This window comes from Ochlerotatus camptorhynchus, unplaced genomic scaffold (genome assembly GCF_037179485.1).
Source record: "Ochlerotatus camptorhynchus isolate MF236.1 unplaced genomic scaffold, CSIRO-AGI_Acam_v1.1 ptg000189l, whole genome shotgun sequence".
In the NCBI taxonomy this organism is placed as follows: Eukaryota; Metazoa; Arthropoda; class Insecta; order Diptera; family Culicidae; genus Ochlerotatus; species Ochlerotatus camptorhynchus.
The window spans coordinates 792,805-811,651 of NW_027040679.1; the positions used below are offsets into that span (position 1 = coordinate 792,805).

The following is an 18,847-nucleotide window of genomic DNA, read 5'->3' on the forward strand; positions in this document are numbered from 1 at the left end:
GATTGAACATTTGTTTGTGCACGCCGACTGAGGTTCTAGAATGCTGCGAAGGTGTTCGACTTTAACATAAAAAGAAAGGCAGCAGTCTCTTCGTCGCATCGATTTGGTCGATTGAAGCTGATATTGTGACGCCCTGTCAGAGATGTTGCCTCAGAACATCCCGGCGACGCTGACTGGGATTGAACCCAGGCCTATTGGGGTGAGAGGTAATTACGCTTACCACTACACCACCGGCGCCGATATTCTGGAAACTTCCTAGTGCTTCAAAGAACTTAGTAGAAATTCAGGGAAGTCAAAAAATTCCCACGGCTGAAGAATCGAAAATATATTGAAAACTACTGCGAAGAAGTGGATTTGTACAAATCTTGGAAGTTTAATAAAAGTTCAGGAAACATTATTTTATTTAACGAAACCACGCAGATTTTCAGATATCTTTTTTAAGATCAGGGCATTTCGTTCCATTTCAATGAATTAGTACTACTTCAGAGAAATCCAAGTTCAATAAACTTCGTGAAATGAACAGAAGTAAATTAACACATATTGTAGGAGTACAGTGAACTTTGTAGTCGTGCAGTGAACTTAGTACCAGTTCGAGAAAATTAATAAAACATCAAAAAAGTGCAAAGAATCTCATAAAAGTTCATCTAAATTCGTTATACTGATCAGAAGTTCAGTATACTTCATAAAAGCTCAGGAGTTTTTGGGATTATTCAGATAACTTCTTAGGACTTCAGGGAACTTAGGATCAGTTTGCTAGAGATCTTACCCTTTCTTAACTTTCTTGCATGATTTTAAGCTCTCCGAACTTCCTGGGAGTTTAGGAAAATTCCATCTAATTTCGTAAACATGCATAAATTTGGGAAAAAATCGAGGATCTTTAAGTTCTGGAAGTTTATTCGAAGTTCAGAACTCTTTTGAAGACCAGAGATTATCAGGGAAGTTTAAAGATTTTTTGGACAGTTCCTTTTATTTCTAGGTCAGTGCCAAAAACTTCATGAGAACTGCGAGAACTTCAGGGTAGTTTCAAGAACATCAGGGAAGATCAGAGAACCTCAAGGTGTTCAATTTACTTAAAGAAAATTAAGGACTGTTCAATAATGAAAGTAGACACCTGTTTCTCAAAGGAAAATATTTATTTTCGTACAAATTCATAAGTTTACTTTATGTAAATGAAAATCAACAAACATATGACCGATTTCACGTGAGTTTGAATGTTTTCTTCTCATCTCTGAAGAACGCTCGGGCTTTTCTCTTGATACACGGTTTATGCGATTTCAGCTCCTTTTTCTGGTCCGATGCCCCCTTTTTTCGCTCAGATTTTGGTAAATCTTCAAAAGAACACGTTTCTCCAGACTTCTTAACAACCTTGAACACTGTAGATTTACTGCACTTTACGGTTTTTGCCAATTCTCGGAACGACAACTTTTCGGAAAACCATTTGTGCAGAATTAATCTGCGAGTTGATAAGCTGATCCGACCCATCGTTCGAAATTTCTCACTTTTTATTATATTTTTCAGGTGTGTTGCCAAATAAATAATGTTTTTATACACTGAGCCAAAATTCACTATTTTTTCGTTACGTTAAAACTTAAAACTCTAAACCATTGATAAACAGGTGTCCACTTTCTTTAATGAACATTCCTTACTCTAAAGGGCCACCCACATTAGCTCCGTTTGTGTTGCGTTGACGTAAATTTTACAATTATACCCAACAAGGGGATGTAAGATTCGCTTACAATTATGTGGGATTCATCATTGGATATCGGAGACCGAATGAACGGAGGGGATTCGATATACCAAGCTGCGGTCCTATGCAAGAAAATGGAGAAAGAAAATATGAATCATGTCGTAAAAAAATGCAGATTGAGACTCGAACCACGAACGTTGCGATTAACAGACTAGTGCTTTATCCACTGCTCTCTCCATATTTCGGAATATGGATAGGCAAAAAGCTAATAAGATAATTTGATTTTTTTTTTCCTTGGTTTGTTTTTTCCGTCGATCTTGTTTTCCGTGCTGAGCACCAATGCTACCGACGTGCCAGGAAGGCAGCTCCCACACCTGGACCCTACCACCTATCGACCCATCAACTCATGAACCGGGGACCAACGGCTTTACTTCCCATCCGAAGGAAGGCGTGATCAGAGACGTTATGCCTCAGAACATCCCGGCGGCGCCGACTGGGATTGAACCCAGGCCTGCTGGGGTGAGAGGTTATCACGCTTACCACTACACCATCGGCGCCGTTGTAAGATAATTTGAGTTCGCATGCTTTTACCATAGAGGTAACTCTAAGACCAGAAAGTCCCGAAAAAAATGCTCAACTTTTTACAGAACAGAAACAGAATCTGAACAAACCTTTTTAGCGAAGTCGAATATCCATTGGGAGGAGTATTCTTCACTCTCATTGGAAGATGAGCGGTTTCGCATATAGCGAGCCTTTTCCAAAGCGTTGTCATCGAGGTTTCTCTAGAAAGTCCCTCGATAAAAATACGGCAGTAATTTCGTTTCTTTGCTTTAAGTAAGTTTTTAAGCTTTTTTCAAGCTTCATATCTATCTAGTATCTATTCAAAATGCTCAGATCTTTCATGTCTACGGTAATCTTTAAAGGTATCGGATTTCTCAAGATACAACTTTGTGCATTCGACATCCCATCCACGCGTAGCGGGTCTTTTTTTGAGGGATGCACTTGGAACACGTCGTTTCTGAGCTTCTAATGCGCTTTTGTAGATTAGTTCGGTAAAGAAACGATACTCTTCCAGTGGTTGTAGAGGATCGGTAGAATCAATACCAAGAGTTACCGCCGATACAAATTTTTGCCAATCAATGTTCCTCGTGAGGTCAAAAGGAACTTGAATTGACTGATCTGTTTTTAGACGACCACTTTTGTTTGAAATAAAAATTGGCAAGTGATCACTACCATGGGGATCATTGATAACCTTCCACAGACAATCTAATGATAGCGAGTTAGAGCACAAAGATATGTCAAGACGGCTCTCTCGAGCAGGAGGGTTTGCTATACGTGTTGCTTCACCAGTGTTCAAGATAGTCAAGTTGAAATCGTCGCACAAATCATAGAAAATACCCGCTCTATTGTCATCGTATGATTCGCCCCAACCAGTACCGTGTGAGTTCATATCGCCCACACCCAACCGGTGGATGTAAGATTCGCTTACAATTATGTGGGATTCATCATCAGAGGATGTAAGTGGAGACCGCATGAACCGAGGATGCGATATACCTAGCTGCGGTCCGATGTAAGAAAATTGGAGACCGAAAAATGTGGAGTGTATTAGTGAGTGAAATTAATTATGTGGAAAAAATAGAAAAAAGGTTGCCGACTGGACTCGAACCACGGACGTTGCGTCTATCAGACCTGTGCTTTCTCCACTGCTCTCTCCATGCTTCTGAATATGGTCAGCCTAAAAGCAAACATGAAGCGCTCATTTTCTCGCATGCTCGACTTCGTATGCTTTTTCTGCTGGAGAGATTCGAGTTAAGTGTGTGCGTCGTTCTACAATGTTCTACAATGTGCGTCGTTCTACAAGCTTACTGGTACCTATAGTCGAAAGCGTAGATGCAACACGAAATAAAAATGCTCGACTTCGTATGCTTTTTCTGCTGGAGAGATTCGAGACAAGTGTGTGCGTCGTTCTACAATGTTCTACAATGTGCGTCGTTCTACAAGCTTACTGGTATAGTCGAAAGCGTAGATGGAACACGAAATAAAAAAAAGACAAAAAACCATTACATCGCCTGCATGGTCAATTGCTAACATTCGTTGCGATGTTCATGAACAGAGGATGATAGGAACTGGAACTAACATTCATTGTAATAGATTTTTGGTTTGCGTGTAGGAGTAGCACTTTTTGATCCCCAAAAGTACGCCACCATATGAATCATCTTGGTCCAGGCGGATAATGTTAAAATCGTGGAAGTTTAGTTCATCTTCAGAAGAGAGCCAAGTTTCAAAGAATGCAAATATATCACAATCAGAATTGTGAATCAAATACTTGAACGAGTCTAATTTAGATATTAAACTACGACAGTTCCATTGTAATAAAGTGATCATATCTTGATCCTCACTCGACGAATTATCCATCGAAAGATATGAATTCACCAATGAGGGGCCATGATACAGTCAATTGCTTGAAGTAGTTTCCGACTATACACGCAAACCAAAAATCTATTACAATGAATGTTAGTTCCATTTCCTATCATCCTCTGTATATGAACATCGCAGCGAATGTTAGAAGTTGACCTTGCAGGCGATGTAATGGTTTTTTTGCCTTTTTTATTTCGTGTTCTGTCTGTGCTTTCACCTACACAAGCAAGCATTTACCTTGATTTTTATGTATAACATGGTAGACCGACGCACACACTTGCCTCGAATCTCTCCAGCAGAAAAAAGCATACGAAGTCGAGTGTGAGAGGAAATGAGCGCTTCTTGTTCGCTTTTAGGCTATCCTTCTTCAGAAGCATGGAGAGAGCAGTGGAGAAGGCACAGGTCTGATAATCGCAACGTTCGTTGTTCGAGTCCAGTCGGCAACCTTTTTCCTATTTTTTTCGACATAATTAATTTACCTCACTAATACACTCTTCATTTTTCGGTCTCCAATTGTCTTGCATTGGACCGCAGCTAGGTATATCGCATCCTCGGTTCATGCGGTCTCCACTTACATCCTCTGATGATGAATCCCACATAATTGTAAGCGAATCTTACATCCACTGGTTGGGTGTAGGAACAAGCAGGTCAATAAGCCCTCGAAGTGGCGATTCGTCGGGAAAGCCAAGGCCATTCAAAATATTATCCACAATGTCCTTAAATTTAATCTTTCCTCGCTTGGACGGGAGAGTTTTCTTTGAATTGCGAGTAGACGTGGTGTTTATTTTTGGTAACCTCTTAAGATTACCTTTATTAGGTAGCGGCGGGGTGGAAAAGCTGCAGCAAGGATCAGATGGAGCAGCAATTACCGATTTGTTCGGCTTTTTCAATGAATCCCCGCTACCTTCAGATTTTTGCATGCTTTTCAGAGTGGTTTTATTTTTTTCCGGCGCACTCCCTGGGAGCTAGTCGGCTTCCTTTTACCGGGGGCGTGTACCTCCGGAGACTCACTCTCATCTGCTAAATATGTCAGAGTCCAGTTCATCGGAAGACAAAATCTCAAAAGTGTTTTCATTTTGAGCGGCTGATGCCAACGAAGCAGAGGTTCCATTTTGCACCTTAACCATTTCTGCAAACGTCAGCTTGGAGTGTTCTTTTATTGAACGCTTCACATTGTTGGTACGCTTCTTGTACGCGGGGCAGTCCTGCAAAGCATGAAGAGGTTCTTTGCCACAGTAAGCACATTTAGTTGCTTCCTGTTGGCAAGCACCCTCCATGTGGTCTTGGCTACATTTGCCACAACGGGGCTTGTTGTCACAAAAAGCAGCTGTGTGTCCCAACTTTTTGCAGTTGGTATAATTATATACCCTTGATACAAAAAGTCGCACCGGGAAAAAAACATTTTCAATTTCTAAAAACTTTGGGAGAACCGATCCAGCGAAAGACACCTGTAGTGAGCCTGAAGGGGAATAAGTCTTTTTACCATCTACCGTGGTCGCTGAATACAATATCCGCAACCCAGAACGTCCACGGTAGAAGTAGCAGCATTTTGAAGGCGCCCCATACCTTCCATGACGTCATCACACGTCAGGCTCACTGGTCACTGCAGAGACCACGCCGTCTATCTCCACATCTCGAGATGGGATGTAGACGTATTACTCTTCATTACAACCCTCGTCGTCAGCAATCTCATTTGCGACTTTATATGTGAGCGCAGTTATACCAACAATCAATACGAAACTAACGATTTCAAATTGGCTCAGTACTTGACTAGCCTATTGGTCCCAAGAAAATCGATTAACGTACCCCATTCAAGTCGAAATTCTAGTACTATGCAATGTTTGTTTTGATTCGCTATGAAAGTTTGACAGATAAAATGAGGGGTTATTGGTTTTCCCTATGTTTCGAGGGGTGAATCGATTAGCTTGGGACCGAAGAGAGTACCAGAGCTGAGCCAAAAAGATGACCACGTTATTTCGGAACCTTCTAGTCTTAGAGTTACCTCTATGGTTATACGCAGTTTGTTCCGATTGACCTGATGAAATTAGGTCCCCGGAAAACGACGTGTCAACGTTCTTTTAATCCCTAAGAAGTTTAGGGCTTTCTCTTTCTGCCGAAAGTAGACAACCCAAGGCGAAGCAGAAGACGCCTGGTAATGACGCTTTCTAACTTTATCATTGGGAGGCTTGACGCCCCCTGTGCATCATCCATACCAAATTTAAAACTTTCGTTAAGTAATTAATTTTTTTTTTTACTTTCTTTATTAACGAACCACCCTATGTGGAACGATTCCACTGGGGGAGAGACAGACGATTCACAAGCAAACAGTCAGAGGAATGGGTATACAAAAAACAGATAGGGTAGAGAACTACTTCAGCCTAATCGCCCATTTTGGGAGTATCGAGCAGAAAACTTCGAATAAATCCATGATTTCAGAGTCAACAAGTAAATTATGCGTTTGGTACGATACTTTAATTAATAAGCTACGAAACGAAGTCAATGAGAACGCGTGATATGAAGGTTTGCACCCATTATTCCCAAAACCAAAAGCAGCGCTCCGACCGAATCAATTTTTATCTTCATCCGATAGGCCGAAGTGAATTCATTGGCGTTTCAATGCGTTAGGCCTAGTTTAGAATCCGTAGGCCGAGTTTGGCGTCAAGAAGCAGTGTTAGACTTTTGACAATATCTCAACGATTGGTTTCTCTTTATCAAATCTTACGGTACATACGGAAAGGTAAATAAATTTGGAAGCCATCAGTAATAATAACATTCCGTTTGTTGCTAAACTGCGCTAAATTAAGCAAGACTAAGTGCGGGTTGTGCTTAATAGGCTGCAAATGGGGTAGTTAACCCTACGTGCTACTATTTGCCTTACCGTGTTTCTACTGCTTATACTGTTGCTGCGCTGCCACAATAGATGCCGGTCGTACACACCATGGTGGGTATATAAATGGTGATACAGCTTTGTCACTATATAGGCGAGGAGGTCGCGGGGGGGAAAAGTGCGGTTTTAGAGCAAATTGTAAACAAACTCGGTCGCTGTCCCATACAAAAATCCAACATGGCTGAATCATGAATTTGACACATTAGAACACCTATTTGTAGTCACCTTGGTACACACCGTCCGTGCGGTGACTCACTGCTTTCTGCTGGTTATTGTTTCCAGTTGTACACACCGTCCGTGTGTTTTGCCGTATGCCGAATTTCGGTATCGTCGAAGCGGGTTTCAAAGGTGGACAGTCCGACCGTAGGCTTCGCCAGGATCGGCTGCTTCCTCCAGAAATGCGCGAGTCACCTGAGGCACAAAAACTTTTTCCGGAAAGAAACGTTTCGGTGAAAAAACACTTTCAAAGCTATGCCGTGTGACGAGACAACAGACCCTGATGTTGCTCATTCGCTAGCAGAACGAGGAATGAAGTAACATTCTTGAAGTACCGTGAAATTATGAAAAAATCCAAGTAATCCAAATCAGTAAAATTCCAGGAATATTGCGAGGTTATAAGAGAACTTCCATGAATTTTTCTTTGAGGTTATAAGAGAACTTTCATGAAAAATATTAGTTCCGAGAACTTTTTGAAAATTTATAGAACTAAATAATAAAAGAACAAAAACTTCAGGTAAGTCCATAAAGGTTCAGGGGTGTTTGGAGATTTTAAGGGAAATTCCATGATCTTCAAGTAATTTTAGAAAATTTTTTGGAAAATTGTAGGAACATCAGGATAGATCAAATAAATCAAAGCTCGATTTAGTTCAGGAATTTCGTGGGAACTTTTGAAAAGTTCTGCGAAAATCATGGAAGTCTAGGAAACTTTATTGAAGTACGGAGATCGTTAGGGCACTTCCATCAACTTCAGTGAAGCATTGGAATCTTCAGAAAAGTATAGACATTCGGGGAAGAATGTCCTTGAGAATAAGTAATGTTGATAGGGATTTTCGATTTTAATGATAGAATGGTGATTACAGTTTTATCATTACCAACGATTATATTAAGGGGTTGAGATCCTCATCAGGGCTAGATTTAGTTTCAGATCGTAAACATTTTGCGTTGAACGAAAGATGATACAACTTCATATTCCCTGAAAAAGGCCAACTCCAAAGACTGAAACGTTGGCAACAAAACCGTCCACCGTTCACTGAAAAGCCAATACCAAAGCCAAAATAGTATTTTTAATTTTTATGATGAGCTGATTGCAGACAATTTTTTTCCCGATCGAAGTGTGCTCTGCTTCTGTAAGGACATGAAAAATGTCCGAGTGTCAAATTTTAGGCTTAATTATGTCTGTGATTGTTTTTTTCATCGCGTTTTAGCCCGGAACAATATGCCACTCGATAACATAGTTCTAAAAAAGAACTTTAGTGCAAAGAAAGTACAAGTGATCGAGTGAAATGGAATTCAAAGTATTTTTTTTTATCAGCATCCTTTTTGTCAGAGCTGTTATTAGGTGATTGGCAAGCTAGCCCGATGATTCGGATTTGAGGCAGATTGTGCAAGAGTTTCTTTGAAGATCCGATGGAATGGTTTGATGTGTTGAGCTAGAATTAAAAGATGCAACAGTCTTCCAAGTTTTTGCTTAACGGGCAAACCATCGTTCATTTGGTGAGATCTTTCTTGTTTATATATTCACCGATGTTTATGTTTCGGTTTCTACAACTTTGTCTTAGACATCATTTCGAAGAGCCGCTTTCGTGCTGTATTTTGATGAGAAATCAAATGTCGAGCGCGCTATTGTCGAAGGTTTGGATATGGCCAAGTTCCAACATAGATTTTCCAATTGATTTATTCGGCAAGAGAGTGGTCCTAGCTTTTTTTCTGGTTTTAGACGTTTGAATTACCTGAAGAATTTTTGAACTAGTTTGGAAATAACCCGGAAAAGTCTTGGAAGTGCCTTTGGTTCAACAGTAGTGCAGCAGAACAACAAGAGTACACAATTGTGAAATTGGCTGAAATCTTCCCTTTATTTTCATTTATTTGTTTATATATTTTTCAATATATTTTCATTCTACTACTCTACTGAAATCTAGTTCTCACCTGTTCGTGTTGAGCGTTGGAAATTTTTGCGAACTTTTATGAAGCACAAATAAGGAAAAGTAAGTGACAACTTGTTGCTCACGGTGAAGTGATTTCCATTTGATTTACATACATGGCAATCACCTCACCGTGAGTGACAACTAGTCACTTCACTTCGTTTTCACCGTGAAGTGACACCCGTAATAAGGGCCATTGTGAGTTTTAGCGAACTTTTCCTGTATATTGATAAGAGACCCGCATTTTCTCAAGGGAAAATAGAACTAGGGTTCCTTCCTCCATTTCCTTTCTACTACGGCCTTATATTCCATTTTTCTCTTTTCAGAAAGCGAGTAATCGCGCTATAACCATAAGCCATAGATTTGAGTTGGGCTGGACGACAAATGAAAAGTTAATAAGTAACAAGTTCTAAATTAACTATGAAAGCACTTGCCCAGAACACTGAGAATGTATGCGAAAAATCTGATATAAGTTACCTTTAAGATACTTTGGGATGAACAAACGGTCCCTTCTATCGGAATCAGAGAATCATTCTCCCGCATTTTTTGGTCCACATGCTCCTGCATACATATATACCTAATACAAACAGAACGTTTAGAAATCGATTATTCTACCTGATGGTGTTATTAATTATCGAGATTGAGCATTTATTTGCGAGAAATCGCCGAATGATGTGTTTGTTTACAAAATAAATTACGCACAAATATCAAATCACACCGGAAATGTGATTTATTCTCACCACACTGCACATTTGTACTCATGAAACCATAACATTACACATGCATGTAATCTACCCGGATAATCTCTCACACATAGCATTTTTTTACTCTTTTGATTATTCTCCATCGGTACACAACCCGAACCAACCACAACGGTCATGCTCCGCGATCCTGTGCAAACACCATCCCAACCGGCTCCGACGAAATTCTAGGAGATTTGTGAATTCCGCAAGCTGTTACATCATTTGAATGCGAAAATCTCACTGCCCGTCGCTTGCCTAACGTTGCTGAACCTGAGCTACACGTTCTCCAGCATAGCCCATCTATTCCAGGACATGAATTCCTGTCCAATTAGAGTGTTCAGCTATACCTTCGCCAACGTGCTGCTATGGCTGGTCATCTCGTTGACGCCGTTTTTCCAAGTAAGTACACCCTCTCTACCATGAACGAACGAGGCAAATGTAAAGTGCAAATGCTAACTCACAGATATATAGTTATTCAAAATAGCAATTTTCAACTGCATTCAAATTAGGGCGGTGATTACACACGGGATTTGACTTGAAAAACCAAGCGACGAACTTTCCTCAACTGTCCTTTGTAATCTTTCACGGTCGATGAGGTCAACTCAAAATAGAGTGGATTTTCACTCGAAGTCACATACACGTAGGTTTTCCTCAAAAATCCATTCGAATATGCGGAAAATCGATGTATATTTACTCAATCTAGGAGTATACTAACAAACTGAGTGAACCCTCTCTCGATTTTCCTCATAGGTATTTGAAAAGTTTGGCTGAGTCTATGAGTAACCTAAGTTTTTACGAATTTGTCCTGAATACGAAAAATCGTTATCACCGACCGTTTGACTAAGCCTTTTCTGCCTGCTAGAGGAGGAGGATGTTGACGAGTGGCTTTTGAGGTTGCTCTAAAGCCATGTTCGTATATTGCCTACAGCCATAAACGGTGTCACTGGATGCCGGTAGAATAATTCTGTTGGAGGAGCCTTTTTCAGAGGAAAAACATCACCCACAACCTTTTTTTTAACTTTTCCTCACCAACTCACACAGATGCACAAATGCAATGGAATCCACCCGATATGAGAGATTTGGCCACTGTGTCATGTGTGTTTTATGTGTTTAGCTCAAGTGCTGGAACGAGAATGCATTCGGGATTGGAATGCAGTTGATAGCGATCTAAAATAAATGTTCCTCTTGAATCCTTCGCTTGCGCCGCTTCAGATGAATATTGTTACGGAGGGTTGAACACTATAGAGGAAGCGGCGAGCGATTAGAGATTTGTATGTGCGTCTGCCCAAATTGTTGAGGATGGCTTGAGTGGATTGTATACGTTACTGGAAAACCGGATTAAGCATAAATCAAATGGGAATTGGCAGAATACGAAAATAGCACTACACTATTATACGCTAATTGGATTACGATCGGGCGGAGATTTATAGTCAAAGTCAGTGCCTTAACCGTCAGATGAATGGGGTTAGCGGTTGGGTTTTCTCGAACTTGATGTGGTTGAGTGGCTTATCGATTAAATTTGATTCGTTCTACTAATGGAAGTTCACTGAACTAGAATAGGTGGTACCCGCAAAACAAATTTCTCCAACATCCAATGTAAGGTTGAATTTATTACATTATCTGTATATGTTTCGTCCAACAAATGTAATGGCAGTTCATGCAATGGATTGCAGTGTACAAGCAAGTTTTTTTTCCAGAATGCATATTTTTGTATAAAACCTTCACGAGATGATTTTCTTGTAGCAATTTATGTGGGGGAAAAAGTAGATCGAAAAATAAGCTAACATAAAAATTACAAAATTATTTTAAGAACCTTTCGACGACCCCATTGCAGAATCTGTTCATGTCACGAAACATTGAAAATTCTACATACTTTTCATGCAAATCTGTAATAGAATCTTACATTTCCCAGTTGGGTATATTTTTTTTATTTTCACATGATTAAAAAAAAAGCATCCAAGAATAGTTTTCAAATTCACCTTCTTATAGGTTCTCTGCAGATTCCTTTAACTGTATACTAATTTAATTATTACTGTTTGCATTAACATAAATTTATAGAATATACAGCCTGTTCTAAAAATTATACAGACACATCAGAAATATTTAGATTTCTACTATTATTATTTTTTTCAAGGAACGGATGCAAATGTGATAAAATATTTTCAATAAGCTTGATAAGTCTTGGAACCTCGAACAAAAATGTGTGTTTTCAGTGTTCACTCGGCTGTCGGCAGAAGCAGACCACTCTCGATGTGTGTCACGCGATCGTCTGTTTACTTGGCAGTTACCATTGTATGGTCCTTCTCAACAGTTTCGTGATGAGTGTATGAGTGCTGACCACGTGTTGCGTCCATGACTGCAGTGAAAGCGCTCTGACCCCCGTTGGCGAATCTTCCATACATTGAAACCACTGGAAGCGGTTCCCGTTCTGGTGGAGGAGGCTTGTTGGATAGTGGAAGATAAAGTTTTTATTGTGTTGTACCTTTTGACTATAGTTTTAAGACTCATTATATAGTGAACAAGAATCCTCGGCTCTGCAAAGTTAATTCGATTGAGCCTTATCAAATAAATCAATGAACAATAAAAATATATGTGTTAAAATATTGACTAATTAACTATTAACGATAGCTTGTAAACTTGAAATATGGCTATGAATTTCGGGATTTTGATAAATTTTCTATGTGCGAAGTCTAGAGCATTGGATTAATCTTTTTTTCAAGTCCCAGAATATTGTTTTTATTTTTATTTTTTCTAAAGCTTGAAATTTGTCTCAGTTTGGGTTCTGAAACAAATGATAAAGACTAGAAATCACAGAAACAAAACTTAAATTCACTTAAAATTAATATTTTTCAATGTCAAGAACAATATATTCAGTTATATGCTTTCCACAATTGTCGCAGCAATATGTGGAAGCAGTTTAGTATGTTATTGTTTGTTTTCCGGAAGCAGATGCGAATTGGCATCAAAGTCCAGGATTCTAGATCGTATTACCTTCAAAATACCTCGCATGCTAACGACAAAATCTTATCCATAACAAATTTAAACATTTTGGAACATTTTGAAAATAACGCTTTGTGAAAAGTTCACGCGACACGATCTGGTTTATTTTTGGCTCCAAAGATTGGTACATTTTTCTACTAACTTCAACACTAAGATATATCTGAGTAGAAAGCGAGCAAGAGCAACTTTGAAGAAGGTACGAATCAGGTTGATCATCTATCTTTACCAAACTCTCCAGTTGGAGAGGGATGGTGAAAGGTATTCCCCTCCCAGTTTGGTAAAGATTTTTTTCTTTATTAACGTGATTTTTAGCCGTAGGTAAAGAGAGATGATGATACTCTCTATATACAATTTTCACACTACCGTACTCTAACGGAACTATCAACTCTGTACTTTCATCACCTCATCTATCGTGTAAAATTACCTCTCTAAATCTGGTATTTGACGTTTAGCATCTCAAACTATGTGCATCGTTAACTTCACGGCAGTTTTCGGAAAATCATTCTCAAATCTCATTTGTTGAGCCACCCTGCGTGAATAAACTCGCTTGCAATGCTGCAAACAAAATTCACGGTTGAGATAGTCACACTCACACTTACAAAGCCAAACAATCATTCCAGCTTTAAACTCATAAAAACCGCTCAAACCTGAATTGATAGCATGCATACGCATGCTGTATTGGTTTTCCAACCGTTGATGTACAAACAAAAGTAATAGCGCCGACATATAAAGAAATGAATTTTTGCACCTGAAAATCCATCGGTGATTTTTGCGACGTTGAATTTTGGAAGGCAAAACTCACAGGCGCATAAACTCATGCATGAGATTTGAGTTTTTGAGTTTTTCCTAACACTGCGCATTAGTAATACAAACAAAATAGTTAAAGTATATTGGTTTATTATTTTGAAGCTCAAAAACAATGTTATTCATGAGATAATACAATAGCCTACACACTTAGAAAATATCATGTAAATTTAGGTGCTCTGAGACTGACATGTACGAGCGTCAATTTTGACATAGAATTGAGTTATAACAAAGGCGAAATTCATCACAATCAAACGTACTTTGCGTCGAGTAACGAACTTTTCAGTTTCAGAGCACTTAATTCTACATGAAACAATTACGTCTGATCCTTTATGTCAAAGATGGATTCCGTCACGTGTAAAATTAGTTATTTCTAAGTGTGTACTTTACTTTTACTAGGTTATTAGCCCATGAGATTTCTGATATTATTTTTTATGTATTTCTTCTTATATCGATCAAACCACTAGCGAAAAGGGTTTTTTGTTTATAATTTAAAAATTTGCTATGTGTTAGTAATTTTATTCTACTTGGGTGGTAAATGCAAAGTAAAACGGTTTTTCCAATACTTGATAATAGCCAAGGTGTGAAAAGGATTGATATGGAATTTTTACCTGAATATGGACTTGTTCAGTTGGTGAACGGTCCTGTAATATATTTGTCAACATCATTGTCGTCGACAGAATCAGAATCTCGAATTACCCATCTTTACAAATATTGGGTTGAACAAGAGTGATGGAAACGATAACATTCACACCAATCGTAAAATGCGCAAACAATGAAGAGTTACATCTGTTTGTCTGTGTATAAAACATCCAGTATTACGCAGTGGCGTCGCGTTCACATGTGCAACCTGTGCACGACACAGGTGTAAATATTTATAAAAAAATGTGTTTAGATTTTTATAGATTTTATGGTCACATTATAGCTGTACTTCTGTACTCCAGACCACAAGTGACCATGAATACACTATTTTATAGTGTGGTTCAATTAAATCTTTGACCTTTGTTTGCTTCATAAAGGATTAAATTCAGTTCGGGTGGTCTGCTTAATATTTGAAGCATTGATTTCTAAGCATGTCGATATCACTACCATGACAAAACTCACTAAATAGTGCTTCTAAAAGCGAGCTTTTTTGGACGGCGGGTGACAAGTTTGCAAATGGTCAAATGCCTGATATAAGCCAAGCAGACCTTCTATCACCTCTTGAAACATACCACATATTTTCCACAATACATGGCGGATTGCACCACTAGTTGTAATTGAAACTTTCAGCAATCACGCGTCAAACGGGAGCAACACGGAAACAGCAGTCTAGTACGCTTTGGACGTTATCATACTTGCAGACCGGTTTGAATGTATGAGTTTAAATTAGAAGAACATTTTTGATGTGAGGGTACCTAAAGTCAGAGTCGATGTTATAATAAGAGTCCCGCCAAGAGTGAAGCCAGAAGTACCAATCGAACTGTCAAGTGGGGTACCAAACAAGCAAAGTAAATAAACATCATCGTTCCTACAGCCAGTGAACTACAAGTATTGCATTCATTACTGGCAATATTTTAGTAATTTTAGATGAAAAACATTTTTTCGCTTTATTTAGTACATTGTGGTATTTATAAGTTATAACAAGCACTTGTTCGAAACTTTTTCATGTTCTTCAATTCAGTGCCAACATTTCAAAGGGGCGTAATTGCTTTTGTAAACAATGACTTTAGCCGTCAATTTCTCGCGAATGAAATCTTACCTCTCCAAAATTACAATACTAGCCGGTAGAGGAAACATTCCTCTACCTGCTGGTGTCATTTTTTTCATGAGTGAGCTCTTATTCGCGAGAAATTGACGGCTAAAGCCATTGTTTACAAATGAAATTACGCCCCTTTGAAATGTTGGCACAGAATTGTTTTTCTCTCCCAGAAGCTCTGTTAAGCTGGGTTTAGATAGGGCAAATCAATTGATCAAGTCAGTTGAATTCAACTGACTTGAACCCGAATTGAACGTGTAAACCATGCCATTCAACTGACTTGATCAACTCACTTGAATTGAAAAAAGTTGAACCAGGCTCAACTTTTCAAGCCAATTGAATTCAACTGAGTTGATCATTTGACTTGCCCTATCTAAACCCAACTTTATTGACATGAAATTTTTCACTTCTGAATGAAAGTCATCCGATGCTAACGCAAAAAATCTGGTTGCCGTTTACACTGACGAAAAATAAATCACAAACAGTGCTGCTTGTTCGCAACATTTTCTCTTGGTGGGACTCTTATTATAACATCGACTCTGCCTAAAGTGTGCCTTTCTCGCTGTGCACTTGCATAGGTATCTGATAGCAGGCAAAAAGAGTAAAGCTGGGTTTAGACAGGGCAAGTCAATTGATCAAGTCAGTTGAATTCAACTGACTTGAACGCGAATTGAACGTGTAAACCATGCCATTCAACTGACTTGATCAACTCACTTGAATTGAAAAAAGTTGAACCAGGCTCAACTTTTCAAGCCAATTGAATTCAACTGAGTTGATCATTTGAATTGCCTAATCTAAACCCAGCTTAATGGAGAAAGAGAGCGCAAAAGCTCACTCTCTTGTTAGTTGTAAATCTCTCAATTACCGATGGTTGCACCGTCTGTCAAAACTTTGAGCTTCCCCTGGTTCATTGTGATAATGTTGTTCTGATGAATAGAGAGTTGATTAATTCAAGTTTGCTACCCAGGGGACTTCATGAATTTTTTCTAGATTCTGACACTGTTTTGTATCAAAAAATGTTTTCAGAAGTGCTTGAAGGATATTCTTCATTACACTTCAGTCGAAAGAGTTAGCCTTGTGATAAAAACGAGAATTAGTTAGTAGTAGTATTGCCATTACTCTTACTTCGGTTAGCGCGAAAAGGGCCATACAAGTTTTGTTTACACAAGATGATAGGCCCTTCAAATTTTACGTCAGGCAGTGATTAATATAGTAATTGCGAATAATATTATGTCCCTCGAATTCATGGAGCATTGAAACATAAAACAAAAACTAATATGTGGTGGTGAACTATAATAAACAAAGTATGGTGCACAGGTAAACAAATGAGGCACGCGACGCCTCTGGTATTACGACAAAGATTGGCGACAACATGGTGGGCTTGGAAAACTTTTGTATCCTTATACAAATTTATAATTTCTGCCTTAGTCCTGCTTAACTAGAATGGGTCATACTTAAATACAGTGGATATCGTAGTTGCTACTCCGTTTCTGATCAGAACAATTGGCCTTCCATCTTCAATGTGAAAGTTCACTAATTCAAGCTCAGCACCGGCGCCGGCCACGTCCACACGGTCTTTAGGGTATCAGTATTAGTATGACAACCGTTGTTATAGACTCTGCGTTTCTACGATTGCCATTAAAAGGAAAGCTGTGTTATGTAGGTTATTTTTATTTTTGATCTGGATTCACTGTGGTAAGTGATACAATGTTTATTTAAATCTAATCGGGATAGATAATTAGGCACAGTGACAAATAACAAGGAAAGAGACGGGCCTGGGATTGAATGGGTCAAATCTCATACATATTCAGCAGACTAATTCCAAAGCTCCATATTTTGAATATTTGATCAACCCAGGTAATAATTCGATGCTAATCAAGTGTTCTTTCAACGATTTGAATTCAGCATTAGTTCGAATAATTGTTGAGCATAGACCACGCTAACCTTTGTTTAGCTTTTAAACATCTGATTTAAATCAGCCGAAAGCTTAACAGTTACATAAATGTTATACCTTTAAGGCATTAAATGACAGTCTTTTTCAACTCTTCTTCAGTGTTTTAGTTTTATTACAAAAATTTCATGGAAGACCAGATATATTATATTTGATGCGGGACTGCTTTACTTTGATGTTGACTAATTGAATTTAAATATTTATATTGTAATTCAAGAGCAAATTTTTATTATGTCGAAAGTAACATTCGCACCCGATCCGAGAATAATAAAGTTTTGTATTGATGACCGAAAATTTATTCTAATTTCCAATTGAACACATATAATCTCATAGTAAGAGCAATGTTTAACATATTAAGCAGAGTTTTAATCATACAAAGCATATCGCTAGCTTTCATGCTAAAAATACTGTTTTTTTTTTTAATTCTTTATTGAGGAGATTTTTAGCCTATGGCTAGTTCATCTCCGAGGCTAAAAAAACTGGTTTTGAGTCAAAATTTATTATAAGTCGTTTGGTGGCCCCTAGTGTTGCTTAAGTCAAAGTGTATTTACCAAAATATTCGGGAGAATCAATCACATCTCCTTACGTGCAGCCCATTCATCATTTAAGGGCCAACGAAATCATGTTAGCAAAAAACAGTTCGATTTATTCACTTTAATAATGAGAAAGCGAAACGACGAACGTACACTTTTAACGAGTTTCTCTACGCTGTTACTTAAGACAAACGGCATCTCCATAGAAATTGGGTGACTTAAGTAATATTGTAATTTTTATTTTATTTTTATTTTATTTTTATTTAATACATCCATCTGACAATAAGTCTTAATGAACCAGAAGCCATAACAAATATTAAATGTATCTGGAGTTAATAATACGTCTCTGGAATTGAGCAGCAGGTTCCCCAAACTCGAACAACTCTTCAACTGTAGAAAACGTGCGAATCATACTCGTAACAGGTTCATGTTGTCCAAAAGAAGAGCGGTGTGAGTCTAGACGCAATAGGAACGTTGAGCTTGGCGCACGAAAGTTCAAGCAAGAGAGTAAGTGGGTAGAGTCAATTTCACCACTTAATAACTTCGCGACGAATGTTGCCTGTTTAATTTGTCGCCGTCGTTGTAACGTGTCCATGCTTAGCAAGCGACATCTCTCAGCATACGGAGGTAAGTTTAGTGGATCTCTCCAAGGAAGTTGTCTTAATGCTCGACGAATGAATGTTTTTTTGGATACGTTCTATTCTGATGTTCCAGGAAAGTTGGTAGGGAGTCCAAACAACAGATGCAGTCTCGATAATCGGACGAACGAGTGAACAGTACAGTGCTTTTAAACAGTACGGATCCGAAATATCTCTGGAGATTCTTGATATAAAACCAAGCTGACGATTAGCCTTAGTGATTACCATTGAACGGTGTAAGTCAAACGTAAGTTTAGGGTCCAGCATATTGATAAATATTTTGATCGGAAGTTGACGTCAAAGAGCA

The 18,847-nt window shown here is 38.6% G+C and overlaps 1 protein-coding gene across 1 annotated transcript in view; it reads left to right on the top strand.

Moving 5' to 3' along the window:
- Positions 1–18,847, top strand: part of GrlHz (Gustatory receptor-like Holozoa) — a 307,521-nt gene that overhangs the window by 254,246 nt on the left and 34,428 nt on the right. The window contains exon 7 of the mRNA XM_065223284.1: positions 10,066–10,275. Coding sequence (XP_065079356.1) covers positions 10,066–10,275 — 210 coding nt within the window. The remainder of the gene's footprint in view (positions 1–10,065; positions 10,276–18,847) is intronic.